At 33.8% G+C, this 26,188-nt stretch overlaps 1 protein-coding gene across 13 annotated transcripts in view; it reads right to left on the bottom strand.

Moving 5' to 3' along the window:
- Positions 1-2,296: 2,296 nt before the first annotated feature.
- KCNC2 (potassium voltage-gated channel subfamily C member 2) overlaps positions 2,297-26,188 on the bottom strand; it is a 171,251-nt gene continuing 147,359 nt past the window's right edge. For 3 of the 13 annotated variants that reach the window (XM_055236035.2, XM_063615091.1, XM_055236037.2), the window contains exons 3-5: positions 12,616-13,543; positions 10,375-10,539; positions 4,675-5,468 (exon numbers count right to left, since the gene is read on the bottom strand). In XM_055236035.2, coding sequence (XP_055092010.1) covers positions 5,332-5,468; positions 10,375-10,539; positions 12,616-13,543 — 1,230 coding nt within the window. In that variant the 3' untranslated portion in view covers positions 4,675-5,331. Of the gene's footprint in view, positions 4,602-4,674; positions 6,043-10,374; positions 10,540-12,110; positions 12,215-12,615; positions 13,544-26,188 lie in introns of those variants that run through there. The other 10 variants (XM_055236041.2, XM_055236042.2, XM_055236044.2 and 7 more) reach the window with 10 other exon arrangements.

Raw genomic sequence — 26,188 nt, forward strand, 5'->3', positions numbered from 1 at the left:
GTGATGTGGGCATGTGGGGGGTGGGGGGTGGGTGGTTGTATTTTCATTCTCTGAGTTCTTTTTCTCTGAAAAACCCTGATGAATACAACATCCAGTAGGTGAATGGATAAGCTGTGGTATGTCCAGAGAATGAAATTATTATACAGTGCTAAAAATAAACGAGCTATCAAGTCATGAAAAGACATGGAAAAACCCTAAATGTGTATTACTAAGTAAAATAAACCAATCTGAAAAAAAAAATACATACCATATGATTCCAACTATATGACATTCTGGAAAAGGCAAAACTATGGAGACAGTAAAAAGATCCCCCCCGGTCCCCGCTGAAATTAAGGGGAAGAAAGGATGAATTGGATTAACACAGAGGATTTTTAGGGTAAACTATTCTACATGATACTACAATGGTGGATGCGTGTCATTTTACGTTTCTCAATACCCGTAGAATGTAGAGTACCTATAGTGAGCTCCAACGTAAACTATGGACTTTGGGTATTAATGATGAGTCAGTGTAGTTATAGGCACTTCGACTGTAACGGATGCACCCCTGTAGTGTCAAATGTCCACAGTGGGGGAAGTTGTGCATGTACGGGGGCAGAGCTACATGAAAATCTGCTGAATTTTCCTGCGAGGCTAAAACTTCTTTAAAAAATAAAATACTTTTTAAACGAATGAATGTTAGGTTATCTGAGATTCACAACGGTGGTGACCACATCCTTTGATGATCTTAGTATTCAAATTGCATATTCAGTCATTGGTCACTTTGACATGACAGTGTGATAACAAAATCAATCTTGTAATATTAATTCTATCAAATTATTTAATTTTCAGAGAATAGTGAAACATATCATATCCTCTGAACAAAGTTTGGCGAAGAACAGGGAATTAGAAAATTTAAAATCAATATTAATGACGCTGAGCTCACATTACAGAACATTAGCATATCTATAGTTTAATAATGTTTAGGCATTTAAAGAATTAATTAAATTTTGGCAGTGGAAATTGGATGGAAGAAAGAATTTTTTCAGTAAGAAAAAAATTTAACTACATATTATAATCATCTGAAACTTCTATGGATTTCAATAATTTAATAGATTCATTTAGCTCTAAACGTCTTCAAGCATGTCATAAATCCTCTGAAGTCTCTGCTTTGTAATGTAGCCTATTAATATTCATTATAGCCTGACAATATTCATTGTCTAAGATAAGTTCACTTTTGCTATTCTATTAGTATGTCTAGTGATTTATTTCAAAGATAAAATGAATGTCTTAACTTTTCATTCATGACTTTTTAATCCTGATTTTTTAATCGAAATTTGATGGCAATTATTATCTATTACAATGCATTATTTCCTCTTCCTACACATTTTTCCTTTTTACAGTAAATCCAACATCCTGACATCATTAAAAATATTTTAATAGTAATTATATTTGGACAGATTCCCTTTTCTGAGCTGTTTCTTAATAGTCTCTTAATAGTCAACATGGAACATTTTTAGGCACAGAAAAGATATAGAAAAGATTTTGCTTTGCTTAGTCAAAAGTGTTGAATTCTCCAGTATTTTTTTCTTTTATCTCACCCCTCTCCTACCCCTGGATGGTGACATAGAATTTTATAGGGCAAACTTATATGTATTCCCAAAATACAAATGGAAGTCCAACTATGTATGGTGTGCTTCTGAAAGAGAGGTCTGTTACCCAAAGGTGAGACAGAAGCCATCTTTGATAGGGCATTTACAACTAGAGGCCTAGTAAATATTTAATCCACAAAAAAGTATGACAGGGAACATTATCTGTGGCAAAAATGTAAATGAACAGTTCTGCCTCTCTCATCCTTAACTTTATCACCCGTAAAATGAAAACAAAATTATCTGCCTCTAGAATTGCTGTAATGATTAACTTGGAAAACATAAATAAAAATTCAGCACTTTGGGAGGCTGAGGCAGGAGAATTACTTGAGGCCAGGAGTTCGAGAACAGCCTAGGCAACATAGCAAGACCCCCATCTCTATAGGAAAAAAGAAAATTTCAGAACTAATCATAAATGCTTTATAAATGTCAGATACCATAATACTTAATAATTTTAAAATCTCAGAATTATGAGAGAAATATAGGCAGATGAAAGAAGAAGAATACACTGGCTATTTGCCTAACACTTGAATGATAGTTAGAGCTGTGTATGTTTTTAAATCCTTTTATCCCAAATTCTTCATTTCATACAAGAGTCTGGTATGATACCATAAAACATAAAAATAGTAAAGTCTGTCGAAAACTGCACCACAAAGAAGAGAGCCAAGAAAATAATTTGAGTAATTTAATCGGATAAGATTCAAGTTTATCCCCAGCTCATTTGCCTTTTATTCTTCATTTCAGTTAGTTACATTTGCACTGGTTATCATCAAGGTTGTGCATGCGCCTTGAAATGTTCACAAAAGGTCCACGATACAGGGGTTTGTAATAGGCTATATGTTATATTCAGAATCCCAGGGGAACTAATAGACTCTGGAAATATTGATTAAGCAAGATGTAAAAATCTTATACAGTTTCGTCTACAACAGTTTTAAAGACACATACAAGCTTCATTTGCCACAAAACTCACAAAAAAGTAATTGATTAAAGAATATCTCTTTTATGCAAAATATACATTTTAGGATATAATTTAATTGATATTCTACTATATACTGACATTGCTTCTTGATCATTGAATAAAAAAATATTCTCATTGCCAGAATTATGTTTTCATAATATTTATAATTGAGGTAATAATGATAAAAGACTTAAACTATGAATAATATTGGTGAGTTTCATTTAAGCTATAACAATTTCCCAGAACTAAACAAATATGTGACTAAACATAGGTCATTTTTGATAAATGAATACTAACAATTTCACAACATAATTGACAAGCTGATTACATCAGAAATTTATAAGAAAATGATACAATCAATTTCATAGATTCAACCAACGAAGTAGAAATAAGGGAAATTAAGACAGAACTATACTACATCAGTATCACTGCCTTAAGTAATTCACAGCACAACCTAATGTGGGCCCATGAAGAGTAATTCAAAGAAGTGTGGGCCTTACTTGAAACTTCAGAGATGTTGATCATGAATTTGGCTTCTTTTGATGAGAAATGGCCAAGACTGTTGACCCATGCACACATGTTGGTATTTACAGTTGTTTCATGGACACTGGCCAGTCTACAAGCGGAGCACTCTCATGGGGAGCACCAGATGAGTTCCAGCCACAGTTCTTTTATAAGCTTTAAGTGCCTCATGAAGACGTGAGGATCTCTTCCAAGTGCAACCTGGTCACATCAGGGCACATTCAGCAGCAGAAGTCTGTTTCCAGTATAGTCCTTGGTATGGCTAAATTCCACTGTCCCTTTCTCAGCAGTCAATAATCCATGATAAATTCTGTACAACACTGTAGTCAATAACAGCAGCACCAGACAACATATTAATTCTTTTACCATAAATTTGTGTGTAATTATAATGTTCTATGTGTGGTGTTATCAAAAGAATCACTGTATCTCTAAATGTCATATATGTATGTCTGGATAAATACATTGCTGTACAACATCTCCAACATGCAGGTCATGCTCTAGGACTTGGGGATATAGAGTAATACATGTTTCGTGGCCAATAATAAAAGTGACAATTGTCTTCCTAACAAAAAATAAACATGAGAAATAGGAATTAATCAGCAGTCTCAAGGATCCCAAATGCCTTAGTAATATTATTTATCCCTCTATTTATTTTACGGCCTTTTTCTTCCCTCACATGCTCAATACACGAGACACACTATTGCTGTTGAATTCATAGGAATGCATAAATAGACTTTCTTCCACTCAGACTGAATATGACTCCCTAAGGATTTTGTTGGAGTGTAGTAATGAATGCTGGTTGCTAGGTAGTAGAAACTGACACTGCAGCAGGCAACCAAGTGCAATGGTGAAATTGCTGCTTAAACCCTGCTTATCAAAAAGATTCATAGTGCCGATTAACTTAGGCAGTCTACAGGGCATCATTAATTTATACACAAAGCAGAGAGGCTGCTCCAAATAGCAAAAAAAAGGTATGGAGTCGGGGTTGGAGGGAGTCAATATTAAAATCATAAACATCTTACAGAGGCATTTCTGTGCTTCATGGAGACAGATGGTATATACAGGAAAGACAGGGAGCTAAGACAGACAGACAAGAACAACATACAGGACAAAGCACCCGATTAAACACTGCCTGAAAATCTGATTAATCTTTTGATTCAGGAATTTAAGGCTAGTCAAAAAAGCCTTCTGTGAACACCAGTGACATTTGATGTTTGCACAAAAAATTAATGAATAAAAATAAAATAAGGGGGTAAAAAAAGACACAAGAGCTTTGGGTGATATTTGGCACTCTGCCTCTGAAAATGATGACAAACCCTGGTTTTTGTTTTTTTCTTTTAAAAGAGTCTAGAACCAAGCAGCAATTTCTGGCTAAACAATGCAAGCCTGGCTGGCAGTTACCTTTCTCTCATGTTTTGTGCCTTCCCCAAGTCATTAAGTAAGAGATCTGGCCTCGGCTTGCGTGTAACCAGTAATGACAACCTCTTTGCTGTTATCTGTGTGCAAACAACCAGAGACATTCAGAGCTCCAATACAGCATTTTTGAAGAAAAGTAAATCAAACAAGAAATTAAACTATTTAAAACATATATTTCTTTCAAATAATAAGAAAAAAATGTCAAGGAGAAAAGTGCCCTCCCTGCCCCACAATTCAACATGCAGAACAGTCGACCAATGTTTTCATATCAGCAGGATGGTTCGATGCAAGTACACATATCCTGAGCTATCCACAGTCCCCGAACTCTGCAACATTGCTTTCAGGTGATAGAGACAAGATGGTCCATGCAAATGAGCTGACACAAGTCATGTTGTGTGCAATCAAGATAGGAGCCCAGACATCTTCAGAATGGTTTACAGTCACAAGAAATAAAGTTCCAATGAAGTGGTTGGCATTTGGAAGCACACTGTTTTAAATATATCTCCCTGAAGATATGTTTATCTATTAGTGCACTGGTCAATATCTGACACTATCTGTCATTTTATTGCAAAAGGAGATCAGGGCAATTAATAGAAGAAATCTTAGCACTACTTTAGACAATCTTTAAAGCCTGGGTAAGATTCATTAGCTACCCAAGTGGCATTTCTGACTTCAAATTGTAGTATCATGCAAGATTTATACTGTATTAATGGAGCCTGGAGTAACTCTACATTTAATTATTTCCATTATGGGGTAAACAGTACTTGAATTAATACAATTTAGCCGACTGATGCAGTTTGGTTGTTTGGTTTACAAGATAGATGGGATGGGAGATCGAGAGCGCCTCAGAGGACAAGGAGAGTTGTAGGGTGATGTTACTGGAGAGAGCCTCAGAGCATTGCCTGCCAAGCCCGCTATGTTGTTTAAGCTTCGGGATTTTTCATATCCTTTTATGAAAAAATGCACAGACATCAGTTGAAATCAACCAGAATATAGACAGACAAATAATACCATGCAGGGCAATCAAAAGTGCTACTTTCAAGCTCAAAGAAGAATTTGTTTACAAAGAATTTAATATTGAGACAATTTATAACTCTAAAAAAATGAAGCTCACTGTAGTTGCCATTTTGAAAAGATTAAACCAGCCATCACAAATTATGGTTACAATACTTCAAAATCTATTTTTTTCCCAGATTATAGTTAGCATTAATGTAATTTTGGCATATAGAATACTAGAACTCATTTAAGAATTAGGCAAAGCAACTTAAGTAAGATATAAGCTTGACTAATATTTTTAAATTTCAGAATGTGTTCTTGAAAAAAAAGAGAAATAAGTAGGCTACTTTTTCTCTTTTCATTTCTTATTTCCTAAGCCAATAAAGCATACTTAAGTTTAAATGGACAACTCTTTTTCCAGCATATTTAATCTTCCAGCTTTATAGGGTTAAAAGATGATTCTTAAATAATGGCATTTGGTGCCATTATCCAGGTGATGTAGGATGGAATGCCCATTTCTAATTCCTTGGGTAAGAAAAGTAAAGGAAAAAAAAGAAAATGAATGAAATATAAATTAAGTCATTATTTCAGTGAAATAAGTTTGAATTTGATTATATGATGTTTTCAGCTGATTTCCACCCCCGACCTTCCCACCCAGGAATTGAGAATAATTTGGTGTTAATTCATCTTTTCTTTCTATTATATCACACCTTGATCTTTTGTTCATGATAGGCACGAACTTACAGAATAAAAGATGCTCTCATAAACTTTAGTCTTATTCGTTAGCTACTTAAGCAACCCTATCAAGGTCACCTTTGGAAATATTTGTATATTGTAGTATTTTTTATTACAAAATATTAGAGGCAGTTAAACGAGGTAGAAAGCACCTAGTATAAATTTTGAAGTGAAATATCTTGAAGCAGGGCAACTATTAACTAAAAAAGTAGTCATATTACAAAGCTTTGGAGATGAATGTTCTGACAACTTCTTGAAAAATTGTTATAGAACAGGAAAATGAAATTCTTTTTTGGCAATCAAAATTGAGCAAGTAGATACAATTCTAGTGGACTATTTGTCTCCCTTACACTATATGACTTAGTTTTTGGGTCCTAGTCAGACCTGGGTGTACTTGGTGAGTGTGTGAGAAAAAAAAAAATGGGTCCATTGTTTTTCTTTATGTACCTTTCAGCTATTCATCTTTAATTCAATCTTTTCATGGAACTTCCAGAGAAAAAGCCATGGATAGCTTTCCTCTTTTCATTGGAAGAGAAAAAGGGATGTATCTAATTATTTTATACATGAGAAGCCAAGACAGACATAGGTGTGGATTGCAGTAACAGCTCTCTTATGGGGTAAAGCTCTCTTATGGGGTGAAGCTGGACTGGATAAGAAAAGAAAATGATGAACATTCCCCTCCCCTCACAAAATGCACACACATTAACTTTCAGCAGACTAGTTGCTTTCTTAGAGATTTTGTAGATAGAAATTTATGTCATCCATTAACTATGATAAATGTTCTCTAGCACATAGTCTCTGCTAATTAAATCATTATCTGCCAGTGTTTTTTTAGTATTCTGAGCTATAAAACATGGGAGGTGGTATATATTTCATTTTATGTTGGTGAATGATGGAATAGTTAGTAGGAGGATATCTGAAATAATATTTAAGAATTGCAAGTAATTGGTCCCTAAATAGAAATTTTCACATGCACAGAGGGTTAGTTATTACTGCTCTTCTGAAAAGTGACTGAAAATATAACTTTGGGAATTGTAGAAAAAAATTATCCTATGCCATCGAAGTTGACTGTAGAACCTAAAAATGTAAACTAGATGATAAACGTTGATTGGCTTTGATTAAAGGCAAAGTGGTGAATATGCATGAACTAAATGGGCTGTTAATAATTATACATCATCGTACAGATTTACAACTCTGTTCTCTACAATCTCCTTGCTCCTACAAGACTCCCAGAAAGGTAAAATTCTCTTTGGCAGTTTTATAGTGTTCATGTCAGTAACATATAAAACTTGGTTGCCATTCTAAATGTTATCTTTCTGAATTATAGTTTTACTATAAATATTCTATTCTGTTTATAGGTCCTACATTTTTAATGACTATAATTTCAGTGCCTATTTGAAAAGGCTTCCTTTCTAATTTAATAACAAGTATTTATTAGTAAAATTATATATTATTCATACACATATTTTTTCTTTATTCTACATGTTCATTTATGACTAGAAAATTTGATAAAATGTTGCTTAATCAAGGTTTCACTCGAATAGCTGAAAATATAATTCATAAAACACTGTTGACCTTATTTTGAACTAACATCTAGATATACAGCATTCATTTCAAATAATTCTTAAGAGCATGTGCTTATTTGTGGCAATACTGAAGCTACCTACCCATGTGCTATTCACGAGCATGTTTTAGTTTATGTAACATGCTTTCTTGAAACAACAAACATGCATTCTAAGTATTGAGAGTTTACTCTTTTAGAGAATCCTTAAAGTTTTCTTAATATATGCCCAATTACATTCATATTTTTAGCTAGAAGAAAATTCAGTGGGAATCCAGTAATTTATTTTCACTTATAGAGAGAATTTTTAAATATTAAAATCAAATCAGCAGAGAAACCAACTTGAGGGATAAATGAAAGGATTATATAGAAAATAAATGAATAGAAATAACAGCAGAAGTCTATAACCTACATAAAGGGAAACAGGAGAAGAAATGAATAAATTTGTGATAGATAAGATAACCAACTGAAATGATTAAGTGAAGTTAGCCAGAAGTACTACCATGCTTAGTAGGAAAAAACATACAGCTACGAACTACTTAAGCAAGAAAAAAAAAAGAGTTGATTATGATAAGAAATGACAAACAATAAAAAACTCATGAATAAATTTTCAAAGATGTTCTCACTGATAAAAAAAAGAATTTATATTTGTGAAATAAGATTGCATGTATAAATTTTCCATGCAAACTAAATATCTTATTAATTGCTTTGCTTGCAAAACTTTGCAATTTTATAGTAAAACTTTGTATTTAGATAGTGACTTATAATTTGCAAAGCTTTTTCTTATTCGTGATTTTCTTTGACAGTTTAAAACTCAAAATATTGTCTAACATAGAAGAAAAACATTCTAGAGTTCTTTAAACACATAATCTTAGTATAAATATTGCATGTGATAATCTTATTGAATGCTGCTTAAAAATGTATGTAAATTTAACATGTATATACATTGCATATAGTGATTTAAGTTATTCAATGCACTTAGAACAGCATGTTCTATATAAAATATTAGTTTGATATGATGATTATTATTTAACGTATGTACATATATTTTGCTCAAATACTATGATAATGTATTCACTCTCTTCAAAATATATTTAAAGATTTTTCTAGCACATATTTAATGTAAAACAGTAAACAACCAAATAAATCTATTGAAAGGATTGAAATACATTTTGGTGCAAGAAATAGATGCAAACAATGGAAGTAATTGGAATGGAGAGGTATTTAAAATATTACTCATGAAAGGAACAAGAGTCCTTTGTCTTCTCTTTTAAGTCTCAAAGGCAAAGAAGCAGAGAAGAAAAATCTAAAGTGATCAAAAGAAATGAAGAGAAGTACAACATGGGCAATAAAATATTTCAAAGAAAAAGGAATCACAAAATAAATATTTGAGCCTTAAAATGGTAAATAATTCAATAGAGAGAAACTCCAATGAATAACAACCAAGCACAGTATTATCTAAATGCAGTTGTGCTAATATGAAAGTTTTAAAGTGGATTTTTATTCTAATTCAGTCAATTACCATAAGACATTATTATAGTTATTCCCCTATTCTGTCAACGAACAGAGGAAAAATAACTGTGGCAATAAAGCAACTGGAATTGTCAAAGTAGAAGCTAATAATAAAGCATACCACTTTTGACAAAAGTGGGTTATAATCGTCATGAGACTATTCTTAAAGGGGAGGAAAAGATCCCAATTGTCCTAAGGTTGTAAAGTTTACCAAAAGGGAATAAAAAACCTTTTAGGGAATAGTTTAGACAGTGGTACAATCAAAGAAAAAGGACCCACATGATAAGTGGAAGCTTCAGTATTCTGTTATACTCTTTACCAAAGATGCTCACCCCACAATTTTTATTCATTCAACCAAGATTTATTATCTTCTAGGTGTCAGGCACAGTTCATGTCTGTTGAAAAATAGTAATAAATGGATTTTTTTATTATTGGTCCTGAAGAAAAATTCTGTAAGTGCATTTTGTGAGTACACAAGTAGGCTTTGAAGTGATTAGACATACTGTTCCATATGACTGAGGATCATGGGCCTTTGCAACCTTGAGACCCTCAGATAAACCACTGGCAAAAACTACCCATGTACTGGATTAGAGACATTAGAGAATGTTTAATGCTTTACTTTGAGAAAAAAAAAACAAAATTGTTTTATAGTCATGAATTACTCATCAAATATGTGCACAGAGCCAATTAGTGAGTTTCATTTTTTGCAGTGAAAAAAGATAACTTTTATTGACTGCTGAGTATATTATATTAAAGTAATTGGATAAGTGATTTAACATTTACATATTCCATTCCAATTCTGCCCATAGACACATGGCAAACCAAAGAAGAGAGAAAAAACAATGAGATGTCTTTCAGATATGACGATCACATAGGTTATTATGTATTTTAACAAGTTTCTAAGGAGAGAAGATGTAATGGAGAGAGGAAAAGAGCACTGCACGCAGTCTTTCCTAGAAAATGATGAATGAGCATTTTACATTACTCCACGTATTTCCAACAGTTTATTGCTAAGTCACCTGTTATGATCTGATTAAATGCATGCCTACCTTTCCTGATCCCTCCATCAGAAGCACACGTGTAATCACCTGTCGTCAGTAGGAAACATGTTTCCCCTCTTCTGTTTTTGTCTCTGGTACTAGAGCGTCTGATGGGGAGCCTTTCTGGGGGTGATAGTGGTGGCTCACTTCCTGTACTGTCGTCACCTGATAACACTGGTCACAGCACCATGCCCATTGACAGACAGTGATGAATGAGGAAATGAGACAGTACAAAGAGTTTACACAGAATGCCGGTAGTCCAGTCACTCGATATACAAAACACAAGAATCACATCACAATAAGAAAAAGAATTTTTATCACTCTTCACGAAAAATTACATGGAGCAAAATGGAAATGTATTGAAAAGAATAGAAATGTTCTTTGGGAGATTTTAATTCCATTTTGGATTTTATCTAATAGGAAATTGCCTTTCATACAACTAATATGAACTCAAAATAAATGTGAAAATGAAGAAGCACGTGGATTATTGTCTTACAATTTTTGAAGTTATCTATTTACTCTGAATAGGAATAATTAAAAATGGAACCTATTTAAGAAAATATCTTAAGTAAACTTTGTCTTTGTGGTTATTTAAGATACATGCTTTTATTAATTTCTGAAAGCATTGTGTCCAAAACTCTTAATAAAAATTATTCCAAAGCACACAAACTCCGTGTCCAGGTAGTCAATTTTGAAGCGGCAAAATATTTTTGAGCATGCAGTGGAACAAGGCCAACTTCTCCAAATGTCCTTGAAATAAATATCTGTTTACTTCTGTATCCTTGCCAAAGGCTTTCACATCCTATTGGCCTAGATACTAGCTTGTTATTTCAATGTTTACTTGAGATGATAGTGTGTCCTCTTTTCCCATGCCCTTCTTAAGGGCTCTGCATAGATACTTGAGAATAGTTTGATGACAGCAGCAACACAAACTAAACTCTACCTTTCATAAATACGTTCTTAACAGTTGTTAGATATATATTAGCAGAATTTGCATAGCAATCTACTAAATAAGCATAAGGACTGTGAATGAAACTTATAAACACTTACAGACTTCAGCTCCAGCCACATTGTTTTTTCCATTTACCTCATTAAAATTTCTAGAAGCTAAGGAGGGACCTATGTAAATGATGCCTCCCTTTTTCTTAGTTTGTTTGCTTTGTTAGTTGATGTTACTTCTAAATTATGCAAAATTATTCACATAAAAATCGTCATAAGTCATTTTTCTGTAAGAAAAAATGAAATGAAATTTATCTAAGTTATGGGGAATCAATAAACCCTAAATTTTCCTAGTAGAGTAAAAGCTAATTAAATTGTTTAATCTGCAAAATATTTTACCGGTACCAGACAGTAGACAAGAGGTGACACTACTATTACTTCGGCAGCTGAATGTCAATTTCTAGTCGATCAACTCTACATTGTCTATAGCAATGGGGAGGAGCAGAGATTCAGCTAATCTCAAGCAGTAAATCATTCAAAATTCAGTTCAGAGAGAGAGCAGAACCCAATACATTGTGCCTAAAAAGGAATTCCACTGAGAAATTCAGCTTTGCCATTGAGTGGCCAAAGCAGATCATCTATTCCCTGAAAAATGGTGGGTTAATTATATTACATGGCATCGACCCTCATCAAAGGGGTTATAATGAGATGCCCTACTTAATTTAAGAACAATGAAAATTTAATCAACCCTCCAGGATATTACTAGGGAAGAGCTTTGTTATCAAAAAGGTTATCTTCCATATCACCTGTTTGGAGTTTAGGCCTTTGAAATGTAAGCATCCATTCTTCTTAAATAACTGCTTCTTGTGAATTAGGTTGAGATGCATGGCACCATGTGGCAGAGGTAAAACTGAGACAAACACACCAAGCCAAACGATATGGAAATCAACATTTTGAGGATGAAAGATGAAAAATGGCCAATATCATACCATCACATCGTGCAGGGAAACAAAGAAACATTGGCACAAAAGCAACAAACAGGCAAAAGAAAATATTGGCACCATCAGCAAAGGGCATTCCCACTAAAGCAGGAAAACTCTATAGACCAGCTATGCAGTCTTCTACTTGGGGTTCATTTAGAAAATGCTACAGTCTAGCTATCTATAAGCCTGACACAAACACACATTTCGTGAAGGGGTTAGGGCTGAAAACTCATGAACATTTGCAGGAAATGAGAATGACTGCCTTCTGCCTAAGGAACATACTGGTCTATAAAGTATTTAATAACATGCATTTGAAGTCCTGCCTTACCTGATCTGTTATGTTCCAGAAGTCGATTGTCTTTGCCCAGACACGTGTCACTCTGTGTACTATTGCAGGCCATATTTAATTCTGTCTTGCAAAAAGAAGGTGAGCTTGCCTGAGGAGCAGGAGGGATGTGCTTCTTTCTTTTCCTTGGAAGTTTCTGCTTTGCCATTGCCAAGGAGTAGTACATTCCAAAATTGTTGACAATGACAGGCACTGGCATGGCTATTGTCAGCACTCCAGCCAGAGCACACAGGGCTCCCACCAGCATGCCTGACCATGTTTGGGGGTACATATCCCCATAACCCAGGGTAGTCATGGTCACTACAGCCCACCAGAACCCAATGGGAATGTTTTTGAACTGTGTGTGCTCACTAGCTGAAGGGTCGTTAGGTTGAGCTCCCACTCTCTCGGCATAGTAGATCATAGTAGCAAATATCAAAACTCCTAGAGCCAGGAAAATTATCAGCAGCAAAAATTCATTAGTACTAGCTCGAAGAGTATGTCCAAGCACCCTCAGACCTACAAAATGGCGGGTGAGCTTGAAAATTCTCAGGATCCTCACAAACCTTACAACCCTGAGGAAGCCAAGTACATCTTTAGCAGCTTTGGATGACAGCCCACTGAGTCCCACCTCTAAGTAGAAAGGTAGGATGGCCACAAAGTCAATGATATTCAAGAGATTTTTGATGAATTCAAGTTTATTGGGTGAAAAAACAATACGGACTAAAAATTCAAAAGTAAACCACACCACACACACTCCTTCTACATACGTCAAGGCAGGATCCGTTTCAATTTCATACTGCAGAACAACACTTGTGCCATTGATGACTGGTTCTGTCTTGTTTTTAACAATATTGAAAGCTTCATGTGTTTCCAGGCAAAAAGTTGTAATTGAAACCAGGATGAAGAATAAAGAAGCAAAAGCAATGAACTGTAGAAGAAAAAGAAATAAAAAAAACCCACAGTGATCTGAATCATAATATACGTTGATTCAAATCTAAAAGCAACAATCCCTGTAAATAAAAAAGAATAACAGCATATTTAGAGGTTTCACTTGGATATGACCTAAGAAAAAGAAGATACATGTATGTAACATTAATTAGAGTACACAGGTAATGTATTTCAGGTTCTGTTTTAAGTTTTGCTTTATGTTGGAAAATAATTTATTGAGTTTTTTATGTAAGAAAATATAACCTGTAAAGAGAACATGAAAATCACTGTAAAGGAATTGCAAATGAAAACACAACAAAACAAAAGAGAAATTTTGACGACCACTTACGATCCTAGAAATCTTTATGCATATGATCAAGTTTTAAACCTTTAAATATAAGGTGCATGACACACTGATAGAAATTTGGAAGCTACCCAAATTTAACTGTAGATTTGTATTAATATATAAAATGTTCTGGATATCATATGGTATCAGCATGAAAAAAATCTTTGCAATATGTGCTGCCGTGTAAATTACATCAACTTCAGGTGGAGACTTGTCCAAAAGTGCAAATTTAGGGAAGAAGAATAAATAAGACTGAAAGGAGAAAAACCCAGTAAAGGAGCAATTTAAATGAAAATGTCTTCCTCTCTTGAAAATGGATCTCAAAGTGTTAGAGTAACATACTATAAAGTTGAAAGAGTTTTCTTAAATTCAATTCATTTCTCCAGCCAATAATATATGACTACACACACACACCTACCAATACAGAATAATAAAAAAGCACTCATATAGTTCTTAGTAGTACCATATACTGTTGAAAGTAATTTACATCATTAATTCACATCAATCCTCATAACAGCACTACTCCTACTGCATTTTACAGTTCAGGGATATCAGGACAGAAAGTTTAAGCTACTTTTCCATGGTCATAAACTACAAAATGATAAGCCTGAGTCACTAACCTGACAAATTTAGCTCCAGATTCTGTTCCCCTCACTTACCAAACTCTCAAATGCAGAATACAAATGTGCTGAAAACCATTTATTTATGCTGGGATCACATACTTCTTAATATTAAAGATCTGAAAACTTGAAATCCAGCTGTTTGAATGAATGGCACTGTTATAGTCAGCAGTGCTAGAGATCACTAGTAATCTGAGATAACACTCAGGTTTAGCATGCTAAATGAACACCAATAGGTTCTTCCTTAAATGTCTAAACAAAAGAGTCATTCAGGAGAAGGAAGTTGTCAGTCAAGCAGAGGGAGGTTCTTACTTGAAAATAATAGAGTAATGCTAAATGACGAGTTAATGGGTGCAGGAAATCAACATGGCACATGGATACATATGTAACAAACCTGCACATTGTGCACATGTACCCTAAAACCTAAAGTATAATAATAATAAAAAAATAAAAAAATAAACCTATAGCTGGAAACTTCAAAAAAAAAAAAAAAAAAAAAGAAAAGAAAATAATAGAGTGTATCCAAAATCCAAAGTTGCCCCTAATATCTAGTCCTCAAGCATGCCATTGGGAAGAGCTGAGACAGTTCAAGAAGAGATTGAAACCACCTCCCTTTTTACCTGGTTGAGTTTTAATCCACCAAAATGTAAGGGGTATACAGAAGGACTAAAATATCTTAGAACTGTAGCTATCTGCCTTAAAGAACCACCTCAAATTACGGAACTTCTTCTACAGTGTGCCAGTTAGTACATCAGCTGTATAGTATTCTAAGGCAGGTCATTTTCATGGCTTTGACTTGCTCTCTCATGCACATTTTCCAACTGCTGTAAGTTTTGGCAAGGTGGTCTGACCATTAGCTTTCCCAGACATTTTATGAGATAATAACATTCTTTTGTCATTCAGTTTTCCCTTTGTACAAGTAAATGTACTATTCTTTTTTAATCAATCATTTGTCATAACACTTGGTATCATTAAGATCCTATGTACACATTAAAAGATAACCTTTCGGAGGAAGAATCAGTTATCCTCTATTCATAAATTACTTCTTAATCTAATCCCAATTTCATCTATAGATTTAGGAGTCATGTTTATTTCTTATTCCACCTAAAATCTTTTGTCATTAGAGTCCTACCAATATGTACCTACTAACTCCCACCCCTCGACTACACTCTTCAACATCCCTACCTTAGACTAAAGCATTTCAGGCATTTACACACTCAGAAGAATCTTCCTAAAGCCTTTATAGCTCACGACCTCCTTAGTAATGAGATGTGTGTGTGTGTGTGTGTGTGTGTGTGTATTTGTGTGTATTTTGACAAAATTTTGGTTTCTATGCAAATACTTGTGCATAAATAAAACATGTGAACAGCCTATAAATATAAACAGTTCTAAGACACAAAACTTTGAAAACCGCTTGTTTATGTAAGTTGTTTGGCACTTGTATTTATCAAATTTTTATTGGCAATATTTAAAGAACCACATCATGATTTTGTATTTGTATTATTCTACTTTGCTATTTTTATAATTCTGTATATCTTTAGCTTTTAAGTACTTTGTAAATTTGCCAGTGTAATACCAAAGTTGATTCCATTTTCAAATATTCTTTTATTTTCCTATTATAGTAATATTTTACTATAATATATATTACATAATTTACATAATTAATTATTTATATTATACATAACATATATAAAATATATATAGTAAAATTTTTACTCTAAAAAGAAAATAATATTTGAAAAAGAAAACTTTGGCATTCTGAGAAAAAGACAACATTCATCTCAAAGGCAGGTGATTATTTTGCTTTAAGAACAACCAGAGAGGCCAGGTGCGGTGACTCTCGCCTGTAATTCCAGCACTTTGGGAGGCTGAGGTGAACAGGTCGCTTGAGGTCAGGAGTTCAAGACCATCCTGGCCAACATGGTGAAACCCCGTCTCTACTAAAAATACAAAAATTAGCTGGGCATGGTGGCGCATGCCTGTAATCCCAGCTACTTTCCCAAGTACTGAGGCAGGAGAATCACTTGAACCCGGGAGGCAAAGGTTGCAGTGAGCCAAGATTGTGCCACTACACTCAAGCCTGGGCAGCAGAGACAGACTCTGTCTCCAATTTAAAAAAAAAAAAAACACAGCCAGAGAGGCAGTGCTTTTATTTGTGAAAGCTAAAAAACGCTAGTTATAATCTGGATTCTAATCTTAGGATAATAATCTTAGGATTCTAAGACAGAACAAAAGTATGCTTGACAATAACATAATAGAAATTTGGAAAGTGAGGTTGAATTCTGAAGAGGGGAAAAGGAAAAGTTATCTAAGGAGAGGGAGGAAGAGCTGAAAGTGTGATGTTCAGCAAATGAGAAATTCCTTCACAGGTCCAGTAGCAGAACTTGAGAATAACAATGGAGAATATTAAATTTTAAGATGATGCTTCTTCTGTTTTGCTTTCAGCAAAAGGCTATTTTATAAAATGAGCTTGATGTTGATTCTGCTTCAAGGAATGAAGGTATTGGGCCAGCAGAGGACAAAAAGAGGGGAGAAGTTAACCATGGGAGGCGGAATACATTATAGGTATAAGAAACACAGAAGAGTCATAAAAATAAGAATGACAGGTAATAAGGGGAAATGTAGCCCCCATGAAAATTCTTGGAGATACTGGGAAGGTACAGAGTTTCCCATGGAAGGAAGAGGAACTCAGTTTGTTAGCAATTTACTTCAAGTATCAAATGAATGGGTGACCCAGTGGCTTTGAGGACTCGGAATTATCCAGAGGCAAACACTTGGGTTGCGTTAGCAAAGACTTGGTGCACTTTATCTGAACTTAATTCTAAGCTCTTTGGATATAAAGAATGTTTTCTTTTGTTTCTGGCTCACTGAGTAGAGTTTAAATGGGTAAATATGAGGTTAGACTGAATAACATTCAGAAAAAGAAAGTAAAAAGGAAAGAAATGGAGGGGAAGAGATTTTATTTATTTGTCTTTTTTCCTTCACTGAACTGAGAAATCTTTAAGGACTGGACTGGCATCACATTCACCTTTTGTATTTCTTGCTCCTTGTACCATTGTTAGTACTGAGTATGGCAGGATAGAGAAAAGGGTAGAAGAATTAATGAAAGAATAAATGAGGAAATAAATAAGATAGACCACATTCCAGGGGGAATTAAAATGATATGAATAAAAGGTAAGTAATATAAATCAAACAATGAAAAATGAATATTGAAGCAAAAAAAAAGCCAAATTTAAAAAGCAAATTGAACTGGTTTATTGGTCCAAATGTCGCCAATAGCACCTTCCATTCATTCTCTTAATGGAGCTTGTGTCCTAGCAAGCAAATGGGGAAGACAATCACACCGCCATCTCTCTCTGTCTCTTTCCTGTGATAAGACCCAAAACTCCTCCAGACATTAATTAAAAATAAAATTAGGCATATTGAATAATTGAAATGTTAGAAAGCTCTCCAGACAAGGTATGTCATGTCAACTGATTGTACAGATCTGATGCTTCATTCCAGGCAGTTTCGGACTAAAAATAGTCTGTTAAAATACTGGCTTGTGAGTCTAATCAGTAGGCACATTTTTCTCCATTAGTAATGTCCATGTATTTAATTGCAGAGAATGGCCAGGACTCTTATTTTTTTCCAATCAGTGACCATGGGTCGGAAGTCTTCATAGTCCAGGATCTCCATGGAGGGTCTCATGTCAATCTACCTCAATGCAAATATTTAAGCAAATTTCTAGGTATGTATAATAGGCAGAGAGAAAGTGATGAAAAGTGGGGTATATTTTTATTTTCCTCGTTTTCTCTTTCTTGTTATCATTAAAATGAGTGAAATTGAGCTCTATAACATATTCACAAGTGCGTATTTACTTTTTCAAAACTGTGGACTAGACTGTGTCCTTTCTCTGTGCTACTCTCGCCCAGGATCACTAATATTGCAGCAATTTTCACTTACTTTTGTTAATAATTCCACATATCCACAAGTTGCTCAGAGAGACTTAAACATTCTATCCCCAGGACCGTGATTTAAAGCAAGAAGTAGGTCTTCAGTCCCTGTTGTGAAATTAGTAAAAGAATACATTATAAAATTCTGTTGATTTGGTATGCAAAAATTACATTGGAGCCAATGCAGAATCTGTGTTTTAAAAGTTTCTTCCCCTTCCTGTGTCCGTGGGTTCTCATTGTTCAATTCCCACCTATGAGTGAGAACATGCGGTGTTTGGTTTTTTGTCCTTGCGATAGTTTGCTGAGAATGATGGTTTCCAGCTTCATCCATGTCCCTAGAAAGGACGAGTTAATGGGTGCAGCACACCAACATGGCACATGTACACATATGTAACTAACCTGCACGTTGTGCACATGTACCCTAAAACTTCAAGTATAATAAAAAAAAAGTTACTTCATCTTCCTATTATTTACAATACAAAAATCAACCTATACTATAAAATATAAAGGAAGAAAAACTTTAAAAAAATAAGGCTCATCTCTATTTTGTAAATGAAAGTCAGAGAGATAATTTAATATTTGAAAATTAACATTATGGGAAAATCATGAAAATAAGTTACCTAAAATATAATACTAAGGAATTTCCATTTTTATAATTTTACATAAGTTGCATTATTTTTGGTTTGTATTCTAAGGACATTATCTTTACAAATGGGAATACTTCATTCCTATTATGCTCATTTGCTTTTCTTTCTTAAATAATAAAATAAAAACTAAAGAATTGCAAGAATTTTAAATGTTCAAGTATCAGAAGTTCATGTAATCCTGTGATCCAAAATTTCCACTTTTAGAAATTTACTGTAAAAAAAAATGTATATTAAAGTACAAGAATAGACACATAGAATGATATTCAATGAAGCATTATTTATAATTAAAAAATAAAAATGTCTGTCTCTGAATTGATGGTATGTCTGTAATACAGCATTCCAAGGAATTAGATACTGCAACATGTACTTATATGGAATGATCTCCAAGGAATCATGTTAAGTTAAAAGCAAAGAGTTGGAACCAACCCAAATGTCCAACAACGATAGACTGGATTAAGAAAATGTGGCACACATACACCATGGAATACTATGCAGCCATAAAAAATGATGAGTTCATGTCCTTTGTAGGGACATGGATGAAACTGGAAAACATCATTCTCAGTAAACTATCGCAAGGACAAAAAACGAAACACCGCATGTTCTCACTCATAGGTGGGAATTGAACAGTGAGAACTCATGGACACCGGAAGGGGAACATCACACTCTGGGGAGTGTTGTGGGGTGGGGGGGGGGGAGGGACAGCATTAGGAGATATACCTAATGCTAAATGACGAGTTAATGGGTGCAGCAAAACAGCATGGCACATGGATACATATGTAACAAACCTGCACATTGTGCACATGTACCCTAAAACCTAAAGTATAATAATAAAAATAAAATAAAATAAAATAAAAATGACTACAGAACAACAATATGCAGAATGTAATCTGATTTTTTTCTCTTTACATACAACTAATAAAGCAAATGAACAGAAACACTATATTTTTAGGTGTGGTTATAGCTGGGTGTCAGAGTGGCATTAAGCAGAGGTATTGCTAATGAGAAATCCTAATTCATTCCATAAATGTCTGAAAAGTTAAAATTCTCTACAAAACCTTTAAGCATGTATTCTAGGTTTAATTTTAAAACAAAATTCAAAGTAAGTAATAACCAAGAGAAGGTTAAGCCTGATTATTCTGAATGACCATTAAGTTGATTTTATTAACCCATAGAACTTGTAAATTGGAAGTTTTTAATTTTTCTTCTTTTCTACAGCACCATAAACTTAGCTGATGGTCTTAATTTTGTGTATATTCATGTCTTATACACTAATTTTGCCATAATTAACAAGAGTTTGTTGTTCATAGAACTCTGGTTCCTATAGAAAGAAAAAAATCTCTTTCATTGGTAAGTCTGTCCTTAAAGGCCAATCAAGTAGGAACAAGTAGGGTCCACTGTCTGCTGGTTCCATGCAGAGCTGAGAATTAATTCAGTTTCTTCTGAGGCTGCTGATAAAATCAATTTTTCTTTATCCAAGTTTTACCACTTAAAAACAGATCCACAAACATTACCACATTTATGGTATTGAATTAGATTGAAGAAAGCTGGTCTTTCAATGAAACCACCATACACAACTACCAAGTTCGGAAATCAGTAAAAAAGATTAAACTTCAGGTGTCTATACATAAATGTGTGTGTATATCACACATGTTATAGATTTTTATATCTATATCCACATAAAATGTTTCTATGTATAAATAAATATTTAAGTACAGATTATACATAAACATGTGTATATTATAAAGATTGGTATAGAAATAGGTATAAAACAATATAACATTCACTCCTAAAATAAAAAAAAAAACCCAAAGTTACTATTGACCCCTGAGACATATGTGGTCCCGGATAAATATCTTCTACCATGTTTTCTTTATATCCTTATCCAATGTAAATATACAATCCTTCCTCTATATTTTTATTTTGAGGACACAGATTGATTTAATTAAAATTGTAATTGCTTGTTTAGAGTCAAAGCCTATCTATTCACAGAAAAATGTAATTTTCCCGGATACATAAAGAAAGGCTTGATGTGTTATTGGTATTATCACAATGAATTACGGTGTACAAAATTAGGTAACCAGAATTAAAAGTCATCAATTATGAATATATAGTATCATTTTGCTTTCTTAAGTCTCATGATGAAATTTAAAGTATGTAATTACCATATTTTATAAAAATATTTTTATAATTGTTTCATTACACTGAAGAAAAATTTTACGCTTTGCACTCTTAAGAATGATAATTGACAATATATAGCAATTTCATGACATAAACCAGAATTGTAATTTCAAAATTCCAATTATTTAAAATTCCCCCTCATATTTTTATCTTTAATATATTTAATATAAATTTATTTTTAAATGATTAATTTGTCTTGGGATGATATGAACTGCTCTACCACCATCTAGGGTTATAGAGTCACATTATTAAGCCTTATCTGCTATAAGTCCCAATATGTCTTTCTTGAGGCCAACAATCATGTTCCAAAATAAATTATCCAAAAATATTTGTTTTTACTTAATGGAAAGTGATGGAGGTGAAGGGAGGTAACTAGCTTACAAACACCTGCCAAAGAGATGTTCTGATTCAGAAAAGTCTGTTTCTTTTAGCACTATGGCACTGCAGTTAAAGCACATCTTACATAGTGCCACCAACGTCTGTCTACCCTGCAGTCACCACCTTTGTTGGTCCAGGTACCTGTAAACCAAAGGGTCCCCAAAACCTCAGTCTCAAATATTATTGTTCTTTTTGTCCATATTCTCCTTGCTCGGTAATTTTTTTCTAAAACCATAACACAATTCCCAGGTAGCCAAGTTCCATCCAGCTATGGGAGCTAGACCCACCTGTAGCTCCATTGAAGCCCCATATTACATATTAAGTTAGAGCTATAGCACTTTTTCTTCCTTAAGATCTTTGTTTAGTGGACATCTTCTCCTCTTGGCTAATTAGCTTAGGTAGAACCCCTCCAATCCACTCTGGTACACTTTAGCAGGTGTTCCTATTCAGATGTATGAGTAGCAGACACTAGAGTCTCCCTTCCTCCTGTGTCTGAGGATCACTTTTACAAGTACTTGCAAACTCTTCCCAGAGAGCAGAGGTAAATTTACACTAAAAGATCCTATGTAAATTGCAATTTGGTTATGAGAAACAAAGAAACCATATTTAAAATCTATAAGAGATTGATTGATTGGCTGTGTAATTGGAAGTACAATAAAATGAACATTAGTGTTTCATGCCTTAACAAGTTAACTATATCAACTGCTTTCACATCATGGTCTAGGGACTCCTAGTAGTCATGAGGCCTTTTCTAGGGTCCATATAGTCAAGCATAGTTTTGTAGTAATACTAAAATATTTCTTGCCTTTTTCACTCTCATTGTCTCACATGTTTACAGTGGAGTTCTCTAGAGGCTACATGACATGTGGTCTCTCAACACATTGAAAGCAGAAGCAGGTATTAGAAATCACCCATTGTCTATTAAGCAAGATATGAAAGAGATTTGCAAAAACGTAAAACAGTGCCACTCTTCTAATTTTATTTTTGTCTCTTTTAAATAATTTTCCTTTTACACAATTTATTTTTCTTTAAAATGTTAGCTCATATCACTTGGTTATATCCCACTCCAGGAAAATAGGTGTCTCCTAGCCTTTTTATGTATGACTAACAGGACAAACTAGTGATTCTGTACAAGGTTACAAAGTATCAAAGTTAATCTTCAATACAATTGTCTGCTTTACTAGATTATAAAATAAATATGACTATGCATTTACTATGTAAATAATTTTTTTAATATTATGAATTCTTCTGCCCTAAGGAATTCACAATAGTCATAGAGATCTACAATAATCAGAAATATCTAGGTCTATTGCTTAAATATTGGAATGTCTTGAAATCTGGTAATCTCATCTACTTCCATGAATCCGCCTGCCATCACAGCATCAATGATAACCCAAATGTCATCTCCCACTCTGCTTTTTCTTGGCATTTTATAATTGTAATTCCAAATACACAAAGCTCTTCAATCTCAATCAATAAAGGCAATCAAAATACTAGCTATTATACATATTATTGTTGAAATTTTCAAGGGAATTTCAACTTACACTTGCCCAATTTGTTGATCAAATCTGCCCTTTCTATTCCATTATATATTTCTGTTATTTTGGACCATCATTTAGCAATTAACCAACTTGCTACCAAGACTCCTTTTTCTTCCCCAACACCTTCATCTGTTGAATCGCTGAATCCTGTAGACTCTCGGACTCTAAATACCTCTAGCATTTTTCTCCCTTCTCTTCATTCCCAGGGCCAGTAGCTTAGCTTTTAATATGCTTTTAATTACTTTTTCTTGGATTACTGGGAATAAGCACTCTTTTAAGGGAACAAATGTGATTATGGCACTCACCTGCTTAAAATAGTTTAATGGCTGCCAACTACTAGATAATATGCAACGTTTTTTAAAAAAAACTTTATTTTTATTTTTTGAGACAAGGTCTCTCTCTGTTGCCCAAGTTAGAGTGCAGTGGTGAAATCATGGGTCATTGCAGCCTTGATCTCCTGGGCCCAAGCAATTCTCCCACCTCAGCCTCCCAAGTTGCTGGGATTACATGCATGTGCCACCACACCTGGCAAATTTTTGTATTTTTTTAAAAATAGAAACAGGATTTCACCAAGTTTCCCAGGCTAGCCTTGAACTCCTGGGCTCAAGCAGTCTGCCTGCCTCAGCCTCCCAAACAGCTGGGATTATAGGCATGCACTACTGCATCTGGACATAGAATTTTCCTAACATGTTATTCAAGAATTCCCTTATGTTGTCCTTACCTACCTTTTCTAATATGAATATCACCTCTCCTATGATGTACCAGGCTATTTAATGACTTTGCACATGCAGTTCCTTCCGTCTAAAATTCACCTTTTTCCTTTGTAAGACTGGCAAAGAACTACTAAGTAGTTAAACTTCAATTCAGTAATTACACGGTCTTTTAACAAATCCTTGAAATCTGGTCAAAATTAACCACTTCCTTGCAGTTTTCTAATATAGCACTTACCTCATTTCTGTAATATTTTGTTTCCTTCCCCATTATAGAAAATAAGCTTGTAACAGAGAGTTTTATTCATATTTTATATTAATGGCATTGATTTGGTGCTTAGTAACTATGAAGAAGGCATAATGGCAAAGATTATGGCCACACCAAACATAAAGTTCAACTCAGTCTTGGTTTATTTATTTACACCACTTTCCCCAAGTGGATTTTTAAGAAGGTTCATGAAAACAACAAAAGGAATAGGAAGAAAGATATAAACTAAGACAAATTAGAAAACAGATTGTCAGCTTGTGTGACAAGAGTAGGGTACTGTGAGAAATGTAAAGGAAAGAGGATGCTTCAAGGTTAAGAGATTAGCAGTCAATTTATGTTGAATTCAGAGAAGATAAAAACATCTATTGGATGAAATAATCAGGCCACTATTAGTTTCCTGTGATGAAGCAGTTTTAGTAAAGAAATAGGAAAAAATCCATCTCAAGGGATTAACAAACTACTGGGTGCTGAGAAGTATAAGTGACAAGTACACACACACACACATACACATACATACAAAACACAGAAATTACTGCATCATGAGGGTGTAAAATCAATTTTGTCCATAGATGTCATCACAAATCTTTATAATTTTTATAGGGCTTAACAGTGAGTACTAATATCAAATGTTCCTGAATGCTAATCATAAAACTTTCTAATTTATAGACTTTTCCTACTCATAACCAATCAGCAAGCCATCATAACTATATGATTTTTACAAATTTTTTTAACTAATTCTTTTCCCAAAATGTAACTGTGTACTTGTTGTTCTGAGAAGCATCAGGAAAGGAAGAAATTAAGGGCTATGTCACTGATAACAGTTTTACAGGATAAATAAGTGGTAATAGAGAAATTAAGAATAGCTTTAAGATACCAGTAGCAATGCTACCTTTGACATGAGAGGTGGCAAGTCTAAAAAATAAAATGCATGCTTTTCTTCAGAAAATAACAATAGTAATAATAATACTAATAGATAAAATTCAGTGAAATTCATCTGTCCTAAAAATTATTTTTTATTTAATCTTAACAACATATTACATAGTAGATTCTATTACCTCATTTTACAGAGAAGCAAACTGAAGCTTAGAGACTGGAGTCAAAGCCCTCTTCTTTATAACATATATGTCTTCTCTGAATGGGCCTTTGTTTAACAAGAATATTCAACTCTACTGGACAGAAAGATTCAGAAAAGAAAAACTAGACTGATAAAATAGTGTTTTATGCATACACATACATGAAAACACAACATGCATACATGCTAAACTCTGGTCATCAATACTGCAAGAGCAATAAAGCCAGGAGAATGAAGTTAACTTTTATTTCTCATTCATCTCCTAGATTTTTATACATAGTGTTTTTTTCAAGATCCTTATAAAATAAATAGTTTAACATCCAAACGCTGGTTCTACACATGCAAAGAGAAATAAGCAAATAAGTATCAGGCTTTAAAAATGTGTTTATTATTTGAATAAAGTGAATATTCAGTTTGAGACTAAAGTATCTGAAAAATTGTGAAACTTACATGCATGGACAAATATGAACTGAATGCTTCCTTTTCCAGATTTTTAAATCTTTCAGCTAGATTTTTTTTTTAAAAAATTGATTGTTTTCATAGATTATTTAGCTCATTTTAGGGCTTTCAGGTCAAGGTTTACAGGACTTGTCCTTGATATAGAGACAACAGAAGGAAAGCTATTAAATATTTAATAGAGTCAGAAAATACTACATTTAATATTCTCTTGAGCTTGCACAGTGCTGACTTAAAAGGAAATCCAAAGTGCCTCGTTTTCACATGTAGAATCTTAAAAATGCAGTTAGTAAATTATCCTCTAAAATGACATCCACAGCTTCAATGACTACATTCTTAAAAGTAAAACATTTCTTTTAAAATATGTGCTGAAAGCTCTTTGTTAACTGGAAAAAAGATGGCTATGGTTTGTTCTTTGAGATGTTATTCATGTCCTATTTTTATCACTTTATATTTTTAAAATTTCAACAATTAGGCAAGAGCCAGAATTATATA

Source organism: Symphalangus syndactylus, chromosome 13 (genome assembly GCF_028878055.3).
Source record: "Symphalangus syndactylus isolate Jambi chromosome 13, NHGRI_mSymSyn1-v2.1_pri, whole genome shotgun sequence".
In the NCBI taxonomy this organism is placed as follows: Eukaryota; Metazoa; Chordata; class Mammalia; order Primates; family Hylobatidae; genus Symphalangus; species Symphalangus syndactylus.